The sequence below is a fragment of the Oreochromis aureus genome, linkage group 20, assembly GCF_013358895.1.
Source record: "Oreochromis aureus strain Israel breed Guangdong linkage group 20, ZZ_aureus, whole genome shotgun sequence".
Classification (NCBI taxonomy): domain Eukaryota; kingdom Metazoa; phylum Chordata; class Actinopteri; order Cichliformes; family Cichlidae; genus Oreochromis; species Oreochromis aureus.
The window spans coordinates 10637994-10659416 of record NC_052961.1 but is presented as its reverse complement, the minus strand read 5'-3'; the positions used below and the strand labels follow the sequence as shown (position 1 = coordinate 10659416).

The window sequence follows — 21423 nt, the reverse complement described above, 5'->3', positions numbered from 1 at the left end:
TTACTCAAGTGAAAGTGAAAAAGTACAACCTCAGAAATGTACACAAAGTAAGAAAGTAAAAGTAACTTTTTGAAGAACATTTCTACCACCTATTTTTTATTAATGTAATTATATAACAATATTAGTAAACAGGAATACTGACTTTACTTGGCATCGGTGTAATGAAGCTAAAACCAATTTTAGTACTTCATGAGCAAAAATGATATCAAAATTAAACCCAGGACTGAAGGATATATGTTATGCGTTGAATAGAAGAGGTCTTTAAATGTATAGAGTTTAGTTTTGTGCGACCTTGATGCTCCTGACCTCCAGTGCACACACCATAAATTATTAAATCTCATGATCTATAGTTCATATGTGGAAGACCTTTATGCACTTCTTCCTCATTAAATCTTCATGTTTATGGAACGATCTACGCTCCATAGGTGCGAATTCATTCACCTTCTGCTATCCTTTTCCTGTGTCAGTTTTAATCCATGTGTCATCAAACAGTTATTCTGACTGACTTTTTATAGCCAGAATATATAGTTTAAACGTTGTCCCCACATTTTTATTTCATAATTTGTTGTCATCCCCAATGGAGATACTGGCGAGTCATTTGGGGCCTTAAGCAAAAATTCCATTCCAAAAACCATTTTTATTTTGGTAACAATGCCCAAGACCAAGATGACTGTTTATGACGTGTTAATACTCTAACGACTCACTGATCCTGGTGGGCTTCCACATTTCTTCAGCCTAATTGTTACTCAGTAACTTGACTGCTGGAGATTCCTGGGGAACACACTTGACTCGATCACATCGAGCTGGACACACCAGGGTGCTTTACCAGCTAAGTTCATTAATGTTAAATGTCAAGTAAGGAAACGACATAATGTTATGCTAGTGGAAGTTTTGTTATCAAAATCTTTCTCCCCCATAATTAAGCCTTGACTAATAGATTGTTTTTATTCATATTTAATTAGATTTAGGTTTAATTGTTATTATCTGCTCACACCTTTCCTGCTTTCCCCCCTCAATTCCTCTTTTTCTTTTTCCAGAATGATAAACCTTCTTCACTTTCCTTGAGTGGCTTTTATTGTCATTCAATTTGTTTAATTAGAATCAAGCAGGGTATTTGTAATGGGAGTCAGTGCAGTCAGGTGGGACTCCTTAGGGGGAGCAGGTTTCTGTAGTGTCATTGGAAACTTTTCACATTGCCACTCTTGTAATTTAAAGTTTGTCTCTCAATATATATGTTATTCCTTCTGGTAGAAAGTTTGACCTCATTTAGCATTTTCAAAACTAATGATGGTTAATTTTATTTTAATTGTGTTCATCTGGTTACAAACCAAGTACAAACAACTTGGATCTATTGTTGTTTAACCTGATTTTTATGATAGTAAAACTTTCACCAATAACTTTTCAGCTATACACCCCAAAACACCCAGTAGTGCTTCCTGGAGAATGTCAAATCCTGAAGCTTATCACTAAGTAGCCCTGAGACCCTGATTTAAGGTAAGCCTCTCCTGGGCTTCCTTGCTTCTGAGCCAGCTGTAATCAACCCTGTCTGTTCTCTGGCCATCACTATAACGGGGACAAAATCTCTCCTCTCACCTTAAACTTCTACAGAGGACATTTTATCGGATGATTCACATTTTCCTCCAGTGTGCCCCTCTTTTTACTCTGTATCCTTTGTCCTCTGTGTCTGTGCCAAAGCGTTGCCTTTTGTGATTTTGGAGCTTCCTTTGGCCAGGCGCTGTTTGTGAGTTGTGCAGGAAGTGTAACTCTGAATCGGATCCATGAGTGAGCAGTGAAGAGAGACAGAGGGGACAAATTCACCAGAGTCCTGGCTGCCCTTTCTGTCCAAGTGTCTAGTTGGAAACAAACATGATTAATGTGTTGTTGTCTGGGTTTGTATGAATGTGGAGGCACTGCAAGAATAATAAAAATACGTACACCCAAACAATGAGAAAAGATAATGTGGGGTTTGTAGTCTAGCAGAGACAGAATAGTTTAATACTTTTCTTGTGGTTTCTTGACAGTTATTCAATTACTTCCCTTTCGTGGCATGCATGTTTATCATTTTACGTTCAGTAACAGAAAGGTGATTTAGGCGCTTATATGCAGCAGTTGCTTCTGGAAGCCGTGGACATCTCTCCCCCTCACTACCTCTATATGCATGTGCAGACCTGCATCATTATTATCGAGGTGTATATTTGTCTTGAGATTGCTCCATCGTTCATCTTCTCAGCAGACATAAATTTGGTGTCTATCTCTTCCGTCTGCCCTCCTTCCCTCCGTGGCATTTTCCATCATTATTATTCACCACGTGTCTCCGGCTAAAAAGTTTTCTCACAGCAGTGGGCTCATCTCCCACGTAGCTGTCATTTTAATGGTTGTTTGTTCGATAGGGAAACAGGAACTAACAGGGGAAGGTTATTAGCAAGGTCACCTTTCGCCCCATGGTAACTGCCCAATGAGGACTGCACTCAGAAAACTGGGCTGGTAGATTAGTAGCCTAGAGAGAGAATGAGATATAGGCTGCTGCTGCACTGAAGGGCTCTTTGGCTTTCTCCATCACCTTGGCTATAATGCAAATTTGTAATTTTCCTCTGGCAAGCACTGCCTGTCCCTGCGAACTTAATTTTTTGGAAGGGAGACATCATTTACACTCGTCATACTTCAATACTCCCTGCACTTTTCAGTTGAGTCTATTAATGCTTCTCTATCGCCCCCTTGTGGTGTCCGCACTTCTCTGCACCAACACTTTTCACTTCCAGAGTGAAACATGACTACAGAACTATAGCAGAGTTACAGTTTGCCTTCGGTGGCAGCAGGAGGGAGGGTTTCGAGTTTGAAGACTGAGACCTTTCTGTGTGGAGTGTGCAGGTTCACCCTTTGCCTGGATGGGTTCTCTTAGGGTAATCAGGCTTTCTCCCACAGTCCAGACATGCTTATGAAGTGTATAATTGGAAAAGAATGAATGGAAGGATGGATGGATGGAACACTAGCAAGGGAAATCATAATAAGATTCAATTCATCCTAATTTTTAGTTCCTTTTAGGGAGTTGTGTAAATATTTTTTGAGCACACACCACAGTGTAACGTTTGCATTATACGGGGCTAGACTTAGATAGATTATATTTGTACAGTAGTACAATACAAAAGTACTTGGTGCATGTTTGTTGAGACTGATCAAGTTCTAATTAGCTCTAATTTTAGTTAATTGTTTGTTTGTTTTTCACGCTTACTTTTGGTTTCTCCAGTGTTCCTCTAGTTTCTATGCTGAAGTGTCCCTGGGCAAAATACTAAACACAACATTGCCCCTGAGTGGATCTGTGTGTGTGTGTGTGTGTGTGTGTGTGTGTGTGTGTGTGTGTGTGTGTGTGTGTGTGTGTGTGTGTGTGTGTGTGTGTGTGTGTGTGTGTGTGTGTGAATTTGACTTGTAGTAAAAAGTGCTTTGACTGCAAAGTTAAAATAGCAAAGAGAACATGAAGACAAAATCATTTTTTATTGAATTGTCTGTATTGAAAAACTTAAAAATTAAACTTTACATACTTTAAACATTTCATGCAGAACTGCAGTAAGAATATAGACTAATGCTCAAAAGCTAGAGCCATATAAAAACATTACATCTACCCTAAATATAAGAAAAAACAATACAAAAACTTCATCATGTAAACATTATTAAATGACTGTTCGTTTATGATTTCTTAAAAGCTTCAGAGTAACACAGGTGCTGTTGTTTATCTCTCACTCACTCAGGCTCTGATTATTCTTAGCACCACCATGATTAGATTTCAAGATTCAGCTGTGAGTGCGGTTACAGTTAGCTGCCTTTTGGTTTCTTTTCATATTGTAAGCTGACAAATCATCATTATTTCAGTGCAGATTCGAAACCTTTGCATTGTAAAAACTGTATAATAAAGGGCTTAGTGGAACCCCTTTACACCTGCACAATATTTACTCTTCACTGTTTTATAATTCATTGTCCATATGAAGTAAACTAATTCAGAGCAAAGGTATCCCCTCGTGTCTCTGCTGGCTCTAAACTCTGCTCTGTTGGCTCTGCCTTGGAGGTGCAGTTTTTCAGTTCACCTTTCAGCTCAGACAGCTGCTGTGCATGGCTAGAGAGAGTCCCACTGACTTGCAGTAGGAGACCATTTGACTGTCTCTCCAGCTCCTCCCTGATTCTCTCCAGGTCATCTGCCAAGTAGTTTAAGCCCTTACACTGGTCCTCTACGCTGGCGACCCGCCCACCAACCTCAGTTACCTCCTTCTGGACCACCATAGCTGATCTTCGGCACCCCCGTACCTCTTCACCTAGCCGTCTCTTCATCTCCTGCAGCTCACCTTTAAGCCGGGTCAGTCTGCGCTCACCTGCCCCAAGCATGGAAGCCTGATGTCCAACCAGCTGCACCACGCCTTTTATCTGCTGGGCCAGACGAGTCTCTCTTTGATGCCAGGAGCTGTTGGCTTCACCAACCTGGTGGACCACTGTCCCCAGGGAATCCTGGAGTCCTCTCAGGGTGTGGTTAACTGAGCGCACATTGAATTTGAGGATTGTTAGCTCACCCTGGATGGAAGAATCTTGCTCTGCTTGTTCCTGCTGCTCCCTGAGGGTCAGATGCTTTAGGATGTTCTGCAGTGTAACATTGAGTCTGTTCAACTGGTCGCCTTGCATATCCAGTACGTCCTTCACATTCTGCTCCAAAGCCAGGTTTTCACTTGGCACAGCAGAGTCTCCTTGGATGGTAACTGTTTGAGGTGAGGGACATGAAGTGGTGCAGAGCATTTCCAAATTGTTGAGATGCTTTTGCATTCTGTCCACATCCACCTCCAGTCTGCCTCGGAGTGACTCCAGCTCTGTCTCCAGAGTGGGAACAATGTGATCCTCCAGAGCTGTGGCATTACCCAGCTCCTCCAAAGCTGTTAGTAAACGACACTCCAGATTCTTTAACTTAACCTCCATTTTGGCCTCCAAAGCTTGTCCAGTCGCATCTCTGTCTGGGACACCACTTGTCCTTCCAGATTCTTCACTTTTGATCTCCCCAGTCAGGTTGAGCTTGGCCTCTACATATGCCAGACGCCCCTCCAGCATTCCTTCTATGTGGTCTTTGTGTCCACCCAGCTCCACTCTCAGATGCTCCTGGGACTGGTTGAGGCCTGCCATTGACCTTTCCAGCAGCTGCACCCTTTCCTTAAGTCCACTCATCCTACCACAGCAGCTCTCGGTACCATTAAAACCATTCATCTGTGCTTGGAGCTTTCTCAGCTCTGTTCTTAAGCTGATGGTGCTTTCCTGTAGAGCATCCTCCATCTGCTCCTGCTGCTCACTTTGCTGCTTCTGGCACTGACGGTGCACATCCCCAGCTTTCTCCTTGCATCGGTCCTCTGTGCTCTCCACACGTTTCTCAAATCCGCCAAGAATTTCTGTTCTGGCTGTGCTTAATTTAGCATCCATCAATTTCTCCATAGCTTCTCCAAGCTTGCCATTGGAATCTGATACCAGAAGATTTCTGATGCCTGTTCTTTTAGAAATCTTCTTCAGTGCTCCATCATGCCTCATCAATGTCACTTTGAGTTCCTGAATCTCAGCTGTCTTGGCTTGCAGCTCATTTCTAAGCTCTTCAACCCTTTCATTCAGTTGTGCGAGGTCTGGAACAACATGTCTACCACCTAGATCTCCTGTGTCAAGGTCTTCCCCAGGAATTTCTACAAACCCAAAGGTGGATGGATGAGAGGCTACATCTGGAGGGGGAACAGGACCAGGTCCAGGACCAGTACCAGGGGCAGCAGAGAGCACAGCTGACAGCATCCTGTTTGCATCCTCTCTGAGCGAGGTTCGCAGGCTTTCCTCTAGTCCATTCACAGTTACCCTCAAAGTCTCCAGACCCTGGTTTAGACGCCGCACATCCTCCTCCATATGATATATTCGCTCCTCCGTCTCACTGTCAAGAGCATGGCCTGAAGAGATAAAGAGATGCTATTAAAAGGGGGACAAACACAGTAAAGAAATCCCAAACACTATGCTTTGATGTGACTCCATTTTGAATCTAGTTCATTTTAAGATCCCCAGTGTTGTTCTTTTACTTAAAAAAAAGAAAGTATATTCAGGTTCATCACTTTTAAAACCAAGTTAGCATTATTGGACGGTTTAGAAATTGGGACATACCTGTGGTCTCATCCACAGGCTGTTCACCACCAGAGGGGGGAGGAGAGGGGATTTCTTCAGGTATAAATTCCTCAGGTCCTTGGCTATTCTCATGTTCATGTTCATGGTTGGTCTCTGTGTAATGTGGCTCTTCATGCTCTGGAGCTGGCTCTGATTCTGATGGATAAGGCTGGAAGGGGATTTCTGGGTAGGAGGAGGACCTCGGAGGCCCAAAGGGATGCATTGGGAGGGGGTTAAAACTGCCAGTAGGAGGTCCTTTGGGATGACTCCATGGGCTGGCTTTCACAGCAGTGTTAACATGTGGGCCCTTGAACATCGGGACTTTGCTAGGGGGCCCCTTAAACTGGGACTCTCTCATTGGTGGGCCCTTGAATGGTGGCATCATTTTCATAGGGTGTTGATAAACTGGATGTCCCTCCATACATCCATAACCAGAGTACCCAGGGCAACAACGCCACTCCAGCTCTGTGACGGTTTTATGTGCCACCTTGTAAAGTGGCTTGTACATCAGGCGATACCTGCAGGGAGCAGCAGTAATGGGTTAAGAACATAAATTCAGTGTTTTGTACTGTAAAGTGACCTGAATTAAAACGTATCACACGAGCAGCATTTACTCACAAGAGAGCTGGGCATTTGCGGCCCAGTGAACACTTGTTGTACTCAGCTTTTACATACGGGGCTGCTCCATCCTGCACGGTGAAGGGCACTGTCTTTTCAGTGACGTAGGCACAGTGGTTCCTTTCAGAGTGGAAATCAAAGAGGAAAGAAAAAAACTTGGTCAAATAAATTTTTTTAAAAATTACAAGATTTGTCACTGAATTATCTGACGTGGTGATGTGCATGACAGAGATGGAGAGAAACAGCACTTACTTGTGCCTGCTGGTGGGTTTTCCTTGGCTGTAGTGTTGACCGAGCCCAGGTTTATACTGGTGAAACTCAAATGGTCTGTAGAACTTGGTTTCAACAAGTGATGAAAACAGAGCCATGAAGACAAAAAGGCTCATAACGCCTGAGAAAAGCATCCTGAGCATTCTCCAGTGAAAAGCTGAGTATAAAAACTCTTCAAACTGAAAACAGAAAAAAGTATTCCTTTATCAAGGGACAGCAAAGGCCGCAAATATTCAAATATTCTCCACTTGCTTGTAAAAAGACTTGAATTTCTGCAGTTTAGCTTCTCCTTTGCCTGGGTTATACAGCACAATGCCACCCTGTGAGTGCTGATGCTGGCTGTGGTTGTAGTGGACTCCAGTGACAAGAGTCCACTGCGAGTTTGGGGGGGACTACAGACACCACTAAAAAGGCTCCACCGGCTCCATCTGCATATCTCCTCCCACTCAGCCTCCTCAAAGTAACACCCTATTGACAACAGAGGAGGGAAAAACCCATCATTTCCCCGGTTAATGTCCCACCTGTGACACTTTTGTGGTCGTCATCTATATAATTTCAATTTATGACTATTCTGGAATCTGCTTTCACCAACCAGAACTGCAGCTGAGCTCTCAGTAGCTTTTTTCCTTTAGTGACATCACGGCAAACCAGAGAGGAAACGCTGCATCACCTCCAACGAGTATAGTACCCAGCTTTGTCCCAAAATGGGAAGGTTATTCATTCACCCTTTAGAATATAAAGAAAAAAAGACATGCATAAACATTATATGTAGAAAAGCAAAAAAACAAAAACAAAACAACAAGAACATCATGTTCTGGGTAAAAGCCTTGTTTTAATATGAAAACTAAATAACAAAACATGCCTTCACTGCTGTAAGTAAGAAGCACTCAAGGGACAGACTTACTGCTTTTACTAATATTAATGTTTAGAAGGTCTTCGAATGGATTTGATTTGATGTATAACTATTGCTATAGATTTGATTTATAGATTTTTAATAAACGTAAAATTTGATTGTATATCATGTGATCATAGATGCCAATAACATTTTTTCCTTTATCTAATTTTTTGCAGTTATTTCTTTACATCACACCAGAGAGTTAGCCCTTTCTTTCATTTTCTTTGCTCTTTTAGCCAGTGTAAAATTGATGTGACACAAAAATTAAAAATCAGCTTCTGAAATCAGTAAATGTCATCCTATTTGCCAATAGCCTGATATGAGCTGACAACATCAGCATCACTAGCTATTTGAAGAATATATCAGATATAGTCTTTGCATCCAGCATCCAGCAATGTTGGATAACATGAAAACATTCAAGTAAATCCAGTTAGTAAGTAATTTGTCATTTGTCATAATATATAACACAGTGTAACATGAAGTAGAAGTAATGAAGTAAAAAAGTCTCACATTCAGAGGCTGAAACCAGGAAATCTTTTACCTTTTAGCTTGATGCTAACATAAAAAATTAATCTTAAATATGTGCTATTAATATTTTATGAGCCCCGAGTGGGATGGCACACACATTTTCTCACTAGAACAGCCGAGCTGTGATGATAGTGTTGAGGTTATGTGACGACCTGACAGTATATGAGGTGACACATCTTGGCCTCCCTGACTTCACACATACACGCTGACACAGTCTGAGCCTTCATTTAACAGCAAACCTCCAGAAAGGGGAACAAACAGAAACAAATGCCCTGTGTTAAAGGCTGTGACAGTACACACCCATGGCTGAGTGCTGAGCCCCACAATTCCACACATTCATGCACAACACGGCTCTTGTCCAGTTTAAGTTCACCGCCCTGAGTACGGAAACACGCCTGGTAGCTCCATTGCACCACAGCTAGGACACTTTCCACTTTCTGGTTATATGAAGCAAAATTTTAGTTGCATAAAGCCATATAACATGGAAGGTATTGTACAAACATTGGAGGTAAACCAAGTATTTTTTTAGGCTCGTATTTCAGTTCTGCCACTTTGGAGTATTCATACCTCATTGATTTGGAAAAAAATGTAACTTTTAAAAATGTTTTTACTGCAGTTTGTGGCAAAATTATACAAGAACTACCAGGATGACTTTCATAAAATGAATGAAAAGATGAATCATGGGCAAAACATGACCTCATTAAGTTCTGGTCGTGATTCAGGATTCATCTATTTTTAAAACAGTGGTGTTGTTGGCAGATGATACGTCTTTGAGTGCTATTTTTGTTTCAGTCGTGGTCAAAAGTATACACTCATCATGGCGTGAATGATTATTTGGGGCTTTTAATGATTTATTTGATCTGGGTTTTTTGTTTTTCAGAGTGAATTAACTGTGCAGCATACATCTTTAATGACTTAAAAAACAAGAATTGGGTTCCCAAGTTTGATTTTATTTCAACTTTATCGTAAAGAGTGAATCTACAGGTACTTGTAAAACTCTTCAAGTCTTGGATTGAAATTATAGTAACTGTAAAGTTAGAACAGCTAGATCAGTAATGGATGTGTGTGGAAAAAAAAGAAATTATCCAGTTGCTTTAACATTTAATGTAACGATTTATCAACGTTTTAAACTGCAAATTATGTTCTCAAAGTTAAACTTTGATGGACCTTACTGGATAAGGTAAAGTTATCTCACTTCAGATACTTGATTTTTGTCACGGCCAGCGAGGCGAGCTGTGTGTAATTTATTAAAGGACCGAAGATGCAGGCACTAGTGATGTGAGTGGGCTTTTATTGAGGAGGAATACAAACAGAAAAGGTGTGGACGGAAACTAAGCAAAACCTAAACTGGAGGACGCTAACAAAACACAGACCTGAAATGGCGACGCAGGGAGACGCAGGGAGACGCAGGGAGACGCAGGGAGACGCAGGGAGACGCAGGGAGACGCAGGGAGACGCAGGGAGACGCAGGGAGACGCAGGGAGACGCAGGGAGACGCAGGGAGACGCAGGGAGACGCAGGGAGACGCAGGGAGACGCGGGTAGATAACGCAGACGAACCGCAACAGGCAGGAGAACACACAGGACTTAAATACACACAGCAATGATCAAGAGATGGGAGACAGGAGGGGAACACACCTGGGAGAAATCAGAGCTGACGAGACAGGGGAAACGTAAGCTGAACACACTCACATGAGACAAAGACCTTCAGAATAAAACAGGAAACTTACAGACACAGAGAACCAGACAAGACACTGAACTTAACAGACAGACTCACGAACAGACACAGTGACACCATGGACAGACAGAGGGAACACAGAGAAGTGGGAGCAGGCAGGCACAGAACAAAACCCTAACAAATGGCAAACCTTAACAAAAGACATAACAGAATAAACAAGAACATAGAGTAATATAAAGAAATACAAAACACTGAGTCGTCAGACTCAGGACCATGACAGTTTTTGCTGCAAAATGAGATTGTTGAGGATGCTGACACCGTCCCTAACACCTGCCATAGCTGTTTTAATAAGACAGAGTCACTCTGTGATCATATGGGGTCAGGTTGGCAATTACATGCAATCTATTTCCGATAATACAGTAATTAACTGTGATAAATCAGTAAAACTCACATGTTGCTGTCTACATAAACAGGAATTCACATTTAACAGAAGTCCACAGTTAACTATTATATTTGCACTTAGAAGAGTAACAAGAATTAAAACAGCTGGCAGCCAGCTGAGTCGAGTTCCCATGACCTGTGCTCATCGAAGAAGACTCATTCAGACTGATGGCAACATGTCAGCATTTATAAATTAGATAGCACACTCTCTGAGTGATTGCAGTCAGTCCAAGTCAGACTGCGACTGATTGCAGATCTCCTATCATGAGTATTTTAATTTATTTAATAAAATCCCTGTCCCTGTATCGATACAGTATTACTACACAAAATATTGCAATATAATACTGAATCAATTTTTTCCCCAGTTGCCACAGTTTGGGGAAATTATAAAATCAAAGTTTTTCTTTACAGCTTGTAAACATGTTTATTTCTGCTGTAAAGCTGAGCATTTTAACATGGGCGTCTGTGGGGACAGACTCGCTTTCGGAGCCAGACGCAAGCTCCCATTAGAGGAACTTTAGTTTTTGGCACTTCATGTTTCAGCCCCCCAGGGGACATATGTTTTACAACAGTAAAATCCTGCTTCCTTAATAACCTCATCGTGTCCTATGTGTTGCACATGAGTGCAGAATATGGTAGTTTTAACATTTTACAACGATCATCTGGCGAATACTGACAGACTTATTTGATCTGGAGTTATTTTCCTCCTGCTGATGTCTATATGTACATGCTGCTATTGCACCTTAGGCTCTGAAAAATGTGACATTCGACCTAATTTTGAACAAAACTCACATTATATCCATTATTTTGCCGAGATCCTCTGATTGACTCGTTTTAGAAGCAGACCCATTTCCTGTTTCCTGTTTATACCAGGTCCCACCTCTTTTACCTGGAAACACCCGATCAGCACAGATACACAGCAGCATGTGTGTTCGTTAATATTATCCATCAGCACTTTAACCCTCTTGATTTGTAAACAAGCTCTCATTGTATCACGTGAAACATGTTGCAGAGCACACAGTGTCCGGGCTCCTGCTGGAGCTCTGCTGCTGTAAAACAAGTGCAGCTTTATACTCTATTCAGCTCCACCCTGAAGTTTCCCTGAATGGCATCACACAGTTACAAGTGTTTTAGCCTCCACTCACCTGCCCGTCATAATGCTTATGTCAGACTTGAGCTGTTGGTAGACGCAGGGTTAGTCCTGCATGCCTGTGAATAACTGAGCACCATATAACTTTGCAGCATATGGGGAGCTGCATTGTTGTTTCTCCTTTCTTTGTTTTTTTGTGCTTATTTAATTTTAACACCAGCGGTCCAAATTCTGAACTGGCCTGTAAATCTCTTTGTGTGTGCCTTAAGTTTTCAGGTAAGTCTGTGTTGCAGGACTGTGGGGCTTTTGCAGCACTTTCCCAACAGTGCTGACTCATATAATATTTGCAAATTAATTCACTACTGAGTTGAAGCACAATCCAAAGTGTATAAAAGATCTATATATTATTTATAGTTTCTTTTTGCACTGAAGTAAACTTAGTATTTTGAGTGGAGTCTGGCTTCAAATCCTCAGCAGCCTGTTTGTACACCTTTCTTTCTACTATATGATGATATAGCAACAGCTACAAAGTCAGTGCAGCACTTATTCATCATGATAACTGTAGCAAATGTTACCGCTTCCTCTTGATTTGTGGCCCTGTTTTTGTGTCTTAGAGTGGTCTTAATCCACTATTGTTTATTCACAGCTGTGTGAAAGAACAAACAGCGCCTTGCAAACTTGAAGCTTGTTTCCTGTGCTTGTGTGTCCGCTTTTATGTGCTTTTTTTAATCTCTTCATGTCAAATCCGTCGGCTTTTGGTGAATCCATGTTGGCATATTTTTAAGTCGTTGTTTTTTAGTTGTTTAATTAGGATGCTGAATTGATTGTGAGCCATCACCTTCTCAAAAGATTTAGTCAATAAATAAGACAAATGTTGGCCTGAGCAAACCTAATTTAGTGGCCACATGCGGAGCCAGGGGTCACGGCGCACTTCACAGGTTTGTTAAGAGGTTTAGTGTGTTTGTCAGTGCCAGACTCATAGCATTGTGTACACATCTGGAGACACACACACACCTAAACACACACACACATGCTCACACACACACGCTCACACACACATTTCCATACGGATGCAAAAACTGTTTTGCCACAAATTGGCTTAGAAAGCTCTTGTTTTTTTCCACTGTGATCCTTCCTGCTTTCTGTTGTCTTGCTGATAAAAAGTCTTACTTTTTCTGTTTGTGTGTGGAACAGTTTTGGGGTTTTTTTTTACTATTGCTGAAAAACATTCTACAATACTGACTGTTTTTTTGATACATTGCATTCTGTACCCTTTTCCTTTCCTTAATTCATGAGTTTGTATTTACACCTGTTTTATCGCTCAATCAAAAACCATAAGATGACATTTCAACAGCCTGCTTACTAATAACAAACCACACGGAGTGATTATTAACCTGTGTATGTACCAAAACAAGAGTATAGTTGGGGATTTTTATGTTTAATATGATTACATCTAAAAAAAAAAAAAAAAAGGGCAAATCATTTTAACAGTCAGGCTCTGGCACCACTCCGGTTAAATGCGTTGCACCAAAGCCATTTTTACAATACAGCAAACCTGTTCAACTCAAAAGTCTCATGAAACATGCAATAGGTGCTGAATTGTCAAAACTCTTAAGTTAACTCTTAGTTAATTATATAAGACTTTAATGCAGCAGAAAGAAACAGACAGGTTTCAGCTAGAGTCCTGACTCAGCATTTCACTGCCTGAACAACAGAGAAAATCCTGGATGAGGTTTAAAGATTTCCTGGATTCTTTCCACGGTTTATATTTTCATTATATTAACAGACTCACGTATTGACAGCTGGATAATTAAATGCCTGTTTGGCAGGCCTTTGGGGATCCTTTAGCACTCTGCAGCTTTCCTCATTGATTTGATTTAAACAGAAGAGATGCCATCTCTTCCATTACTGTCACTTAACCCTAGAGCTGAAGACATTAGTGGGTTAACTGATGTTAGCTTGTTGACAGAAATTTAACCCACTGATCAGCACATTTCTGATGATTTCAGTCTCGCTAAGGTTAAGAATGTATTTGGATTGTTGATCAGAAATTTATTCAACAGATTGACTGAAAAAAACGTATTATTTTGCAATCTTTCTCAACAGATTAGAAAAGCAACGCGCAGAAGAAAGATGGACAAAAAGTGTCATTTATTTTGTATTAACATGTTGGGTTTTACAGATAAATGATATTTCAAAGACAAACAGCTGATAAGTCCATTTTCAGACATTTTTAATTTATTTGAATGCTTTAGATAGTTTTAAATGGGAGCCATTATGATTTTTTTCATTCTATATACTATGACACTGGTTTATATTCATCCATCCATCCAACCATTCGGTTCCACGTATCCTTTTCAGGGTTGCGGGGGGCGCTGGAGCCTATCCCAGCTGTCTTAGGGCGACCCTGGACAGGTCGCCAGTCTGTCGCAGGGCTAACACATAGGCACAGACAACCATTCATGCTCACATTCACTCGGACATCCACACCTATGGGCAATTTATTGTTTCCAATTAACCTATCCCCACTAACTGTCTTTGGACTGTGGGAGGAAGCCAGAGTACCTGGGGAGAACCCATTCAAACACGGGGAGAACAAGCAAACTGAATAAAGAGGTCAGTGTATCTGTGAGTAATCCCTGTGAGTCCATCAAACTGCTCTAAATGCTCAATTTCAGACCGTTTTTGTCTACTTTTGAATCTCAACGAGTGTGAATATCCACAGTATGATCCTCTCAGACATACAGCTCTGGCTGTGAGCACAGAAGTCCCACCTACCAGAAGTTCAGTCCTTGTGTTTGTGAAGGACAGCCAATCAGAAGAAAACAGGTTTTAATGAGAAGCAGTTTCAGAGACGAGTGGGATAAAAAGGGTTTATTTTTAAATTATTTTTAAATGTGGATCACGCAAAGTAGCTTCATTTAAAACATGGAGCTAAAAAGTCAGTAGAATCAGTCCATTTTGATGAAGACTAAACTATGTGAATCGTTTAATAATCATGACGGTAATTAAGTATTTTGTCTGTGATTTGGATTTCTGCTGTGTGTCGTGTTGTTCACGTTGCACATTTCATAAAATCTAGTCACATGTTCTACAAAATCAACCTATGCACAGTGTCTCTCTGTTGTCAGACTAAGACTGCCCCCTTGTGTTAACTACACCTCACTCCAGTGTCTCCCTTTTTCTTCTGATTTTCTGTTTTTGCAATCAACTGATAAAAAAAAATGGGGAACATGATCACAATACAAGAAACTTTGGCTCTGGCTGGTCCCTTACTGTTACAGTCTGATATTTATTTAAACAAACTAAGCCCAGTGGGTTTTTTTGGGGGGGGGTTTGGAATGACCAAAAAATATAATTCCTCAGTCAAACATTAAAACAAAGCCGTGCTGCTGAGTGTAAGCCTCAAATGTCTATTATTAATATTTGAGGCTCTTTGATGTTCTCTCCTGTGGAAACTATTAATTCAAATGGTTCCTTTCATCTTTTAGAGCTCTAACCAGGCCAAATGTGCCGATGCTTAAAGTTTAAAAGGAGCACTGATGCTGCAGTCTGTTTCCTCAGAAGATTCTGCAGAAACGACTCATGTCCACACCCTGCCAATTAAACTCAAACCAGTCAGCTGGGTTTTATAGTCTAGATAAATTACAATGCCATTCCTTTGGACCGGGGTTTTGAAAAATCAGGCCAGGCAGCAATCATATGCAGTGAATTTGAAGAACTTTGTGTTGATAGTGGGAGGATGTCTGGCAGATGTTGTCATCTAACGTGCAATCATTTCAAATAAACATCAACCACATGATGCAACAGCAAACAAAACAGCAGGGGACTCCTCCTTACATACATCCTTGGCATCTTTTGATTCTAATAAACCCAGAGAGAGCGTGTTAAATCAAAACACAAAGAGTGTCACACCATTCATCACTGTGAGCAGCTGTCACTGTGAACAACTGTGTAACTAGGAATAAAGGGCCCTATATACTGAAGGGACCTCTGGGTCCTTAAGCAACCAAACCATCCTCAGTTTTGATATGCAGAGTCTAATGCTTGTATGTCTTTTGCCATGCCTTAAAGAATAGATGTTAAACTCATTTTACATTGTGGGCCACATACACAGTACACACCTCACTTTGATCTTAAGTGTGCCATACCAAAGAAACTCCCTAATCCATCATTCTAAGAAAGTTTAACTACATATTAACCATGCATTGTAAAAAAAAATAGACATTTTTGTTGTTGGTGGTGAAAAAATAGGAAATGTTGTGTCATATAATTGTTTATTTATCACTTAATTACTTTGCTAGTATTACTAGCAGTGGGAGAGCTCTTCATCAATAGGAAAAGCTGCCAAACAAAAATACAGTTAAAATTCCAAAGTTTATCCCCAGTGTAGAGACCTTGATCAGTCGATTCTGGACTTGTGTTTGACACCCCTGCCTTAAAGAAATGCTGTTAAAATTTTATTTTGGCAATGAGTAAAAATTGCAGCTTAGCTTAAAGACCAGAAACTGTGGGAACTAGGTGATAGGTGCTGGCTGCACCTGTTAAACTCACCAAGTAAAGCACAACTTGTCTCTGTCAGACTTACAGAATAAGCAAGTGATGTTCAAAATTTTAAATTCATTTTAGCTGAATTGCTTGGTGTCCTTTAATTACTTTTACAGTGCATCTTTTCAATGCACTTTATGGTGCTTTATAATATAAGAGAAAGACCCTGGAATAGTAGAGAGAACCCCAATGAAGAGCGAAGGAACGAAGTTTCCATTTAACAGAAAGAGACCTTCAGCAGAACCAGACTCAGGGATGGAGGCCATCTGTCAGGACAGGTCGGGTGTTGGAGGGAAAGCTTAGAGGGAACTGATGAGAAAGGAGACCTGTACTTCTTGCCCACACACTGACCAGTATACTTCTGTATCATGTTTCATTCTCCCCCTGAAGGGTGTATGTAATCGGTTCTGTGTGTTTGTCTGTCTGTTTGTTGGCTGTCTAGTCTTCATAGTTTTCAATCATTTTCAAATTGTGTGTAATGATAGATACCAAAAACAGCTTGAACTGGTTTAACTTTTTATGGACTGTCTTCAAACTTCACAACAATGTACTACGCTGTGAGGCATAAATAACTAGGCTGGTTAAACATTTGACCTAGACCTTTATTGTTAGCACCCAAGGTCAAAGTTGAACTTGAAAAAAAACCCCATATTGAGTAATATAGCATCTTAAAGAGAATGGAGAGAGCTGTACAACATACTTTTAATTTTTTAATATGATGCGCTACGATGTCACACTAATGCCATAACAGACTGATGTTTAGTCTAGAACACTTCCGCACATGCAGCTGTTAATGTTTGACTTTAAATCTTTAATAGAGTTGATCATTATTTCAGTTATTGTTTAGTCCTTAATTCTTGTGCAACAACCTTTTATATTAGTAGCAACCGGTGACTCACAGTCAACGTTCATGTTCAGAGTTTGTGTTTAAATGTGAAGACAACCAGTTTTCTTGTAACTGTGCTTTTGTATAGGCACAGAAATCTTTGGAAATCTTTGTTTCACATAATGTAAATATTAAATTATCCTAAGTTTCCTAAAACAAAACCCCATAGTGATTTTTTCCCGTTTAATAAAAAATGCTTAACTTAGTTTGTATAGAGTGCATTTAACATGATATTAAAGAGATTCATTGCTTTTTTGTACCATTAAAACTTTTTATGACTTATCCTTCTCCAATACTGCATGCTCAAAGTAAACACATTATTATAAATCACCTCTTTTAAGCTGATGTTACTTATTTTCTCAGTTTGCATAATGTTTTAAGCAAAGCCAGCTTATCAGATTTTACAGTCTAATACCCCTACTTCACTACATATCAGAGAAGAAAGCCTTCTACACAGCTACCATTTTTTGGAAGCTATAATTGGGAAATGAAAACTCTCTGCACCAACACATGCATTCAATGGATTAGACCTTTACAGGCCGAGTTGAGCTCTTTAAGAATCTCTCTCAAATAAAAACAATGGATTAAACAAAAGACAAACTGATTAAACTACCAAACATGAATAAGAAGTCTCCTGATAATAGTCCTAATTAATATCATGTGACCTTATAAAAACTGACAGCATTAACTGAGAATTTGGTTTTTTGCATGCAGGACTTAACACATTAACATCACTACAATATTTTGACACTTGGAGGTGTCGATGGAGGCAGAGCTGGAGGAGGCACAGTTTAAGATGTTATGGTTTCAACTTGGAGTGACCAGGATGAGTCCATCAGACAGCTCAGATTTGGCATTTTGGAGACACAGTCACAGAGGAGGGATAGAGGATATACTGGACAAAGAATGCTGAATATGGAGCTGTCAGGCAGGAGGCAAAGACGAAGACCACAGAAAAGATTCATGGGTGTAATGAAAGAGGATATGGTAAGGGTTTGTGATAGAGTGAGATGGAGGCAGTGAAATCACTCTCTCTATAAAGGGAGTAAACTTTATTCTCAAAATCCAAAATGTCAAACTTTATTTTTATTTTAAAGCCATTCTTTGAATTTAATCTCAGAACGAATTGTAGCATATTTTATGTGTCCATCCAACTTTTGTCATTATATATATCTTAAAATTACTTGAGCTCTCTGTTTTCAAATTATGGTGCAATTTAAGTAAAATTGAATTGAAATGGTGTTTGATAATGTATAAGACACATGGAATAGAGGACCCGAATCCAAGACACACAACAGCCGAGTAAAAGTCCAAAATCCAAATCTTTAGAACAAAAATAAGACAAAGCACTTTATTTATCCCCAAAGTTAGGAAATTACTGTGTTACAACATCTTTTACTTTAAAAGTATGAGTCTAGATATCAGTTGGGTCATCATTTAATTGTCTGCTTGCTGTAGAATTCAAAACCAGCTGGTGGAGCACTCCTTGATTGTCGTCCCACTGTCTGAATTCTCCACAAACTTACATCTGCTCAACATTCTCCTTTTAAACCAGATGAATAATATGTCTCTGTTCTCGATTTTTTAATGAGGACACATTTTTTTGTTGTGGAATCAATATTGTTTTCATTATTCAGTTTTTTACTTATTCAAATGATTTGTTTTTATGTGTGCAGATTCTAGGATTAAATTTTCTTTATTATTTCTGTCACATTTTCCTATTTTTTTCTCCTTTTTGAAACATTTTGAGGTTAAAAATCCCATATTATCTGATCTTTTTAAAGTAAATAGATTTGATTAGACTTCACCCGTGATTACATTTTAACCTAATTTATTAATTATGCAGATAATCCAGTGATAAATATCTGGTATATCTTTCACTGATCAAGCACCATGCACACCCCTGTGCTACCTTGATGTCTCTAATCTGCTTTCATTAACACACCTACAGCACTGAAACAGCAGGACAATCATGTTTTATGATAGAGGATTAAAAAAAACCCCAGTTTCATCTGTGCTTTTTTAAGTTGATAGCACTCAATTGCATTTGTTTGTGCTATCAAATGAGTACAGTGTCATGTTTTGAGTGGGCTGTTTCCTGATGTTCTGTAGAGTTCAGCCAAACCGTTATAAAACCAGAGCAGCCTGATATAAAAGTATGAAATATTTATAAATATACAAATGAGAACCAAAAGAAATATTCTAGTCGAGATCTTCAGGGGCAATCCCTCAGCTATCTCCTGAAGCTCTAGTAAGGCAGAGCATAAGAAGATTCACTTTATCCTCATGTTTTTAGTTCCTTTTGGGGGGTTATGTAAATATTTTATGAGAACACACCACAGTCTGAAACTGCAATACATGGAGTTGAGGTTAGAATATGAAATAAAATGGATGGATGGATTATGTCACAGCTTGGTGGCTCTGTGGTGATTGTGGAGATGAAGAAGACCCAAAGTGTAGGAAACAAGAGGCAGAGTTTATACAAAAAACAGTTTTTAATACTGAAGGGCACGTCAAAAAAATCCAAAACAGCTAGATGCAAAAAGAACAATGGAGACCAAAACACCAGAGAATATCACCTGGAAGGTAGCAGGGCAACACAAACAACACAACACCTATAGAAGGACAAAGGACTATAAATACTCGAATGAAGCAGGAGAGAAGTGAAAGAGGTAAAAAACAGTTAGAACTGGAGAAAAGCAAAACTGACACAGGACATAAGAAAACAAACCTTCAAAGTAAAACTGGGAAGAAAAACTAAAGAGATTAACACAGACTGACACTTTAGGGAAACACTAATACCATTAACATTGATAAAAGACACAAACTAAAACAAAAGATAAGATGAAAACTAACTCTCTGACTTTGTAGCATATTAAAAAACTCATATTCATATTCTACTAAAATGGAAATCAGAACAAGAAATTCAACTAACCCAAACATCATATCCTCAAACAACAGGGAGACTAAACACAATTAATACTCAGAAATAATAACCAAACCATGATAAGACTGATATTTTACAATCTTTAACATTAAGAGGGATGAGTTAAGAATACAAAATAAAAGATTTTTCGTGCAATTAAATTTAGAGTAATTGAATCTTTTGTGCTGTTATATCATCTATCCTCAGCATGTGCATACATTAAAGGGAAATCAACATGTTTGCATTCATTTTGTGAAGGGATTCAGGAGGGTCATATATATGTTTAAAGGTGCTTTGGGTACGGCTTTTTGTTTTCTCTTGGGCAGGTCACAAAGGCAGGTTCATCTGCAATTTTGGCTGATAAGTTGATCTCAGTGCCAGCCTATATGAGATGATGGCTAAGCTTGAACACTTCTACACATCCTATCTGCAAATCTCACACAGCGTGCACTGGTTAAGGTGCTTTAGATGGCCTACGGTTGCTACTTTGCAACCCACCTCCACCCTGCTGTTTCTGATTGTGGTTAATGATGCCTCTTCTGTGGGCTCTCTGGGAGTGGGGAGACCTGATCTTTCTTTTTTTTCTCTCTTTTTTGTGACTGAATGATGATAAGATGAACTAATCTCATGGCAGCAACTCAGTGCATTCAGGCATATATACGTGGCCAATATGACCTGCTGAAGTTCATACTGAGCATCAGAATGAAAAAGAAAGGTCATTTAAGTGATTTTGAATGTGGCATGTTGTCACTGATGAACAGGTCGGTCTGAATATTTCGGAAATTAGGATGTATTGAGATTTTCAAACACAACCATCCCACTCAGGTACTAATCTAAAAAAGAGAAAAATATCCAGTGAGCAGCAGTAATCTGGGTTTTTTCTATCGTGTATTTTTTCTATTGTTCGATATTCAAATGGTTGATGTAAACAGCATGAAAGCAAGGAGCAACTCTGCCTTCTGTCAGTCTTCAGGCTGGTGATGGTGTAATGGTGTAAGGAATATTTATATGTTGAATCTATACCACAAGGAAGACATTAAAACTTCCAACCCAGTACCAGCTGGTGAGGCGATATTGATCCTGTAAATGGCTGTTACTGTTTATTATATATATATGGAAAGCCTTTCTTATCTACAGTGATGATGAACAGAGAGAAACAAAACCACATTAATAGAGGTTTGTGAAACAGGTTCTGATAATTATGTCAAAACACAGACGTTAAAATTAGAGCTCATTCACTTTACCCTTAAAAAAAAAAAGCAGCCCCTTTTTCTTCCGCCTTTTGCTCATCAGCCCTTTAAGGCAATGATGAAACCAAATGTAGCTTTTTCTTACTTCTGTTTATGCTTGTTCGTATTCCTTTTGTTTTGAGTGAGAAGAATAAGAAAGAA

At 39.7% G+C, this 21423-nt stretch overlaps 1 protein-coding gene across 2 annotated transcripts; it reads right to left on the bottom strand.

Moving 5' to 3' along the window:
* Positions 1–3560: 3560 nt before the first annotated feature.
* Positions 3561–9883, bottom strand: emilin3a (elastin microfibril interfacer 3a). 2 transcript variants are annotated; one of them, XM_031735890.2, is made up of 6 exons: positions 9838–9883; positions 7634–7767; positions 7024–7509; positions 6772–6891; positions 6154–6671; positions 3561–5945 (listed from the first exon to the last, which is right to left on the bottom strand). In XM_031735890.2, exons 3-6 carry the CDS (start codon positions 7182–7184, stop codon positions 3985–3987), a joined length of 2760 nt encoding a protein of 919 aa, XP_031591750.2. In that variant the 5' UTR covers positions 7185–7509; positions 7634–7767; positions 9838–9883; the 3' UTR covers positions 3561–3984. The 2 variants fall into 2 exon arrangements, with proteins under 2 accessions (XP_031591750.2, XP_039460046.1); XM_039604112.1 differs by lacking the exon at positions 9838–9883 and adding an exon at positions 8562–8643.
* Positions 9884–21423: the final 11540 nt, after the last annotated feature.

What these genes read in the sequence shown, in the direction of transcription:
- emilin3a (XM_031735890.2), bottom strand. Translation starts at nt 7,184, where the DNA reads ATGCTCAGGATGCTTTTCTCAGGCGTTATGAGCCTTTTTGTCTTCATG. An exon ending in AAACCCACCAGCAGGCACAA is followed by an intron (nt 6,892 to 7,023) that starts GTAAGTGCTGTT and finishes CCACTCTGAAAG; the next exon opens with GAACCACTGTGCCTACGTCA. An exon ending in GCCTGTGGATGAGACCACAG is followed by an intron (nt 5,946 to 6,153) that starts GTATGTCCCAAT and finishes TTATCTCTTCAG; the next exon opens with GCCATGCTCTTGACAGTGAG.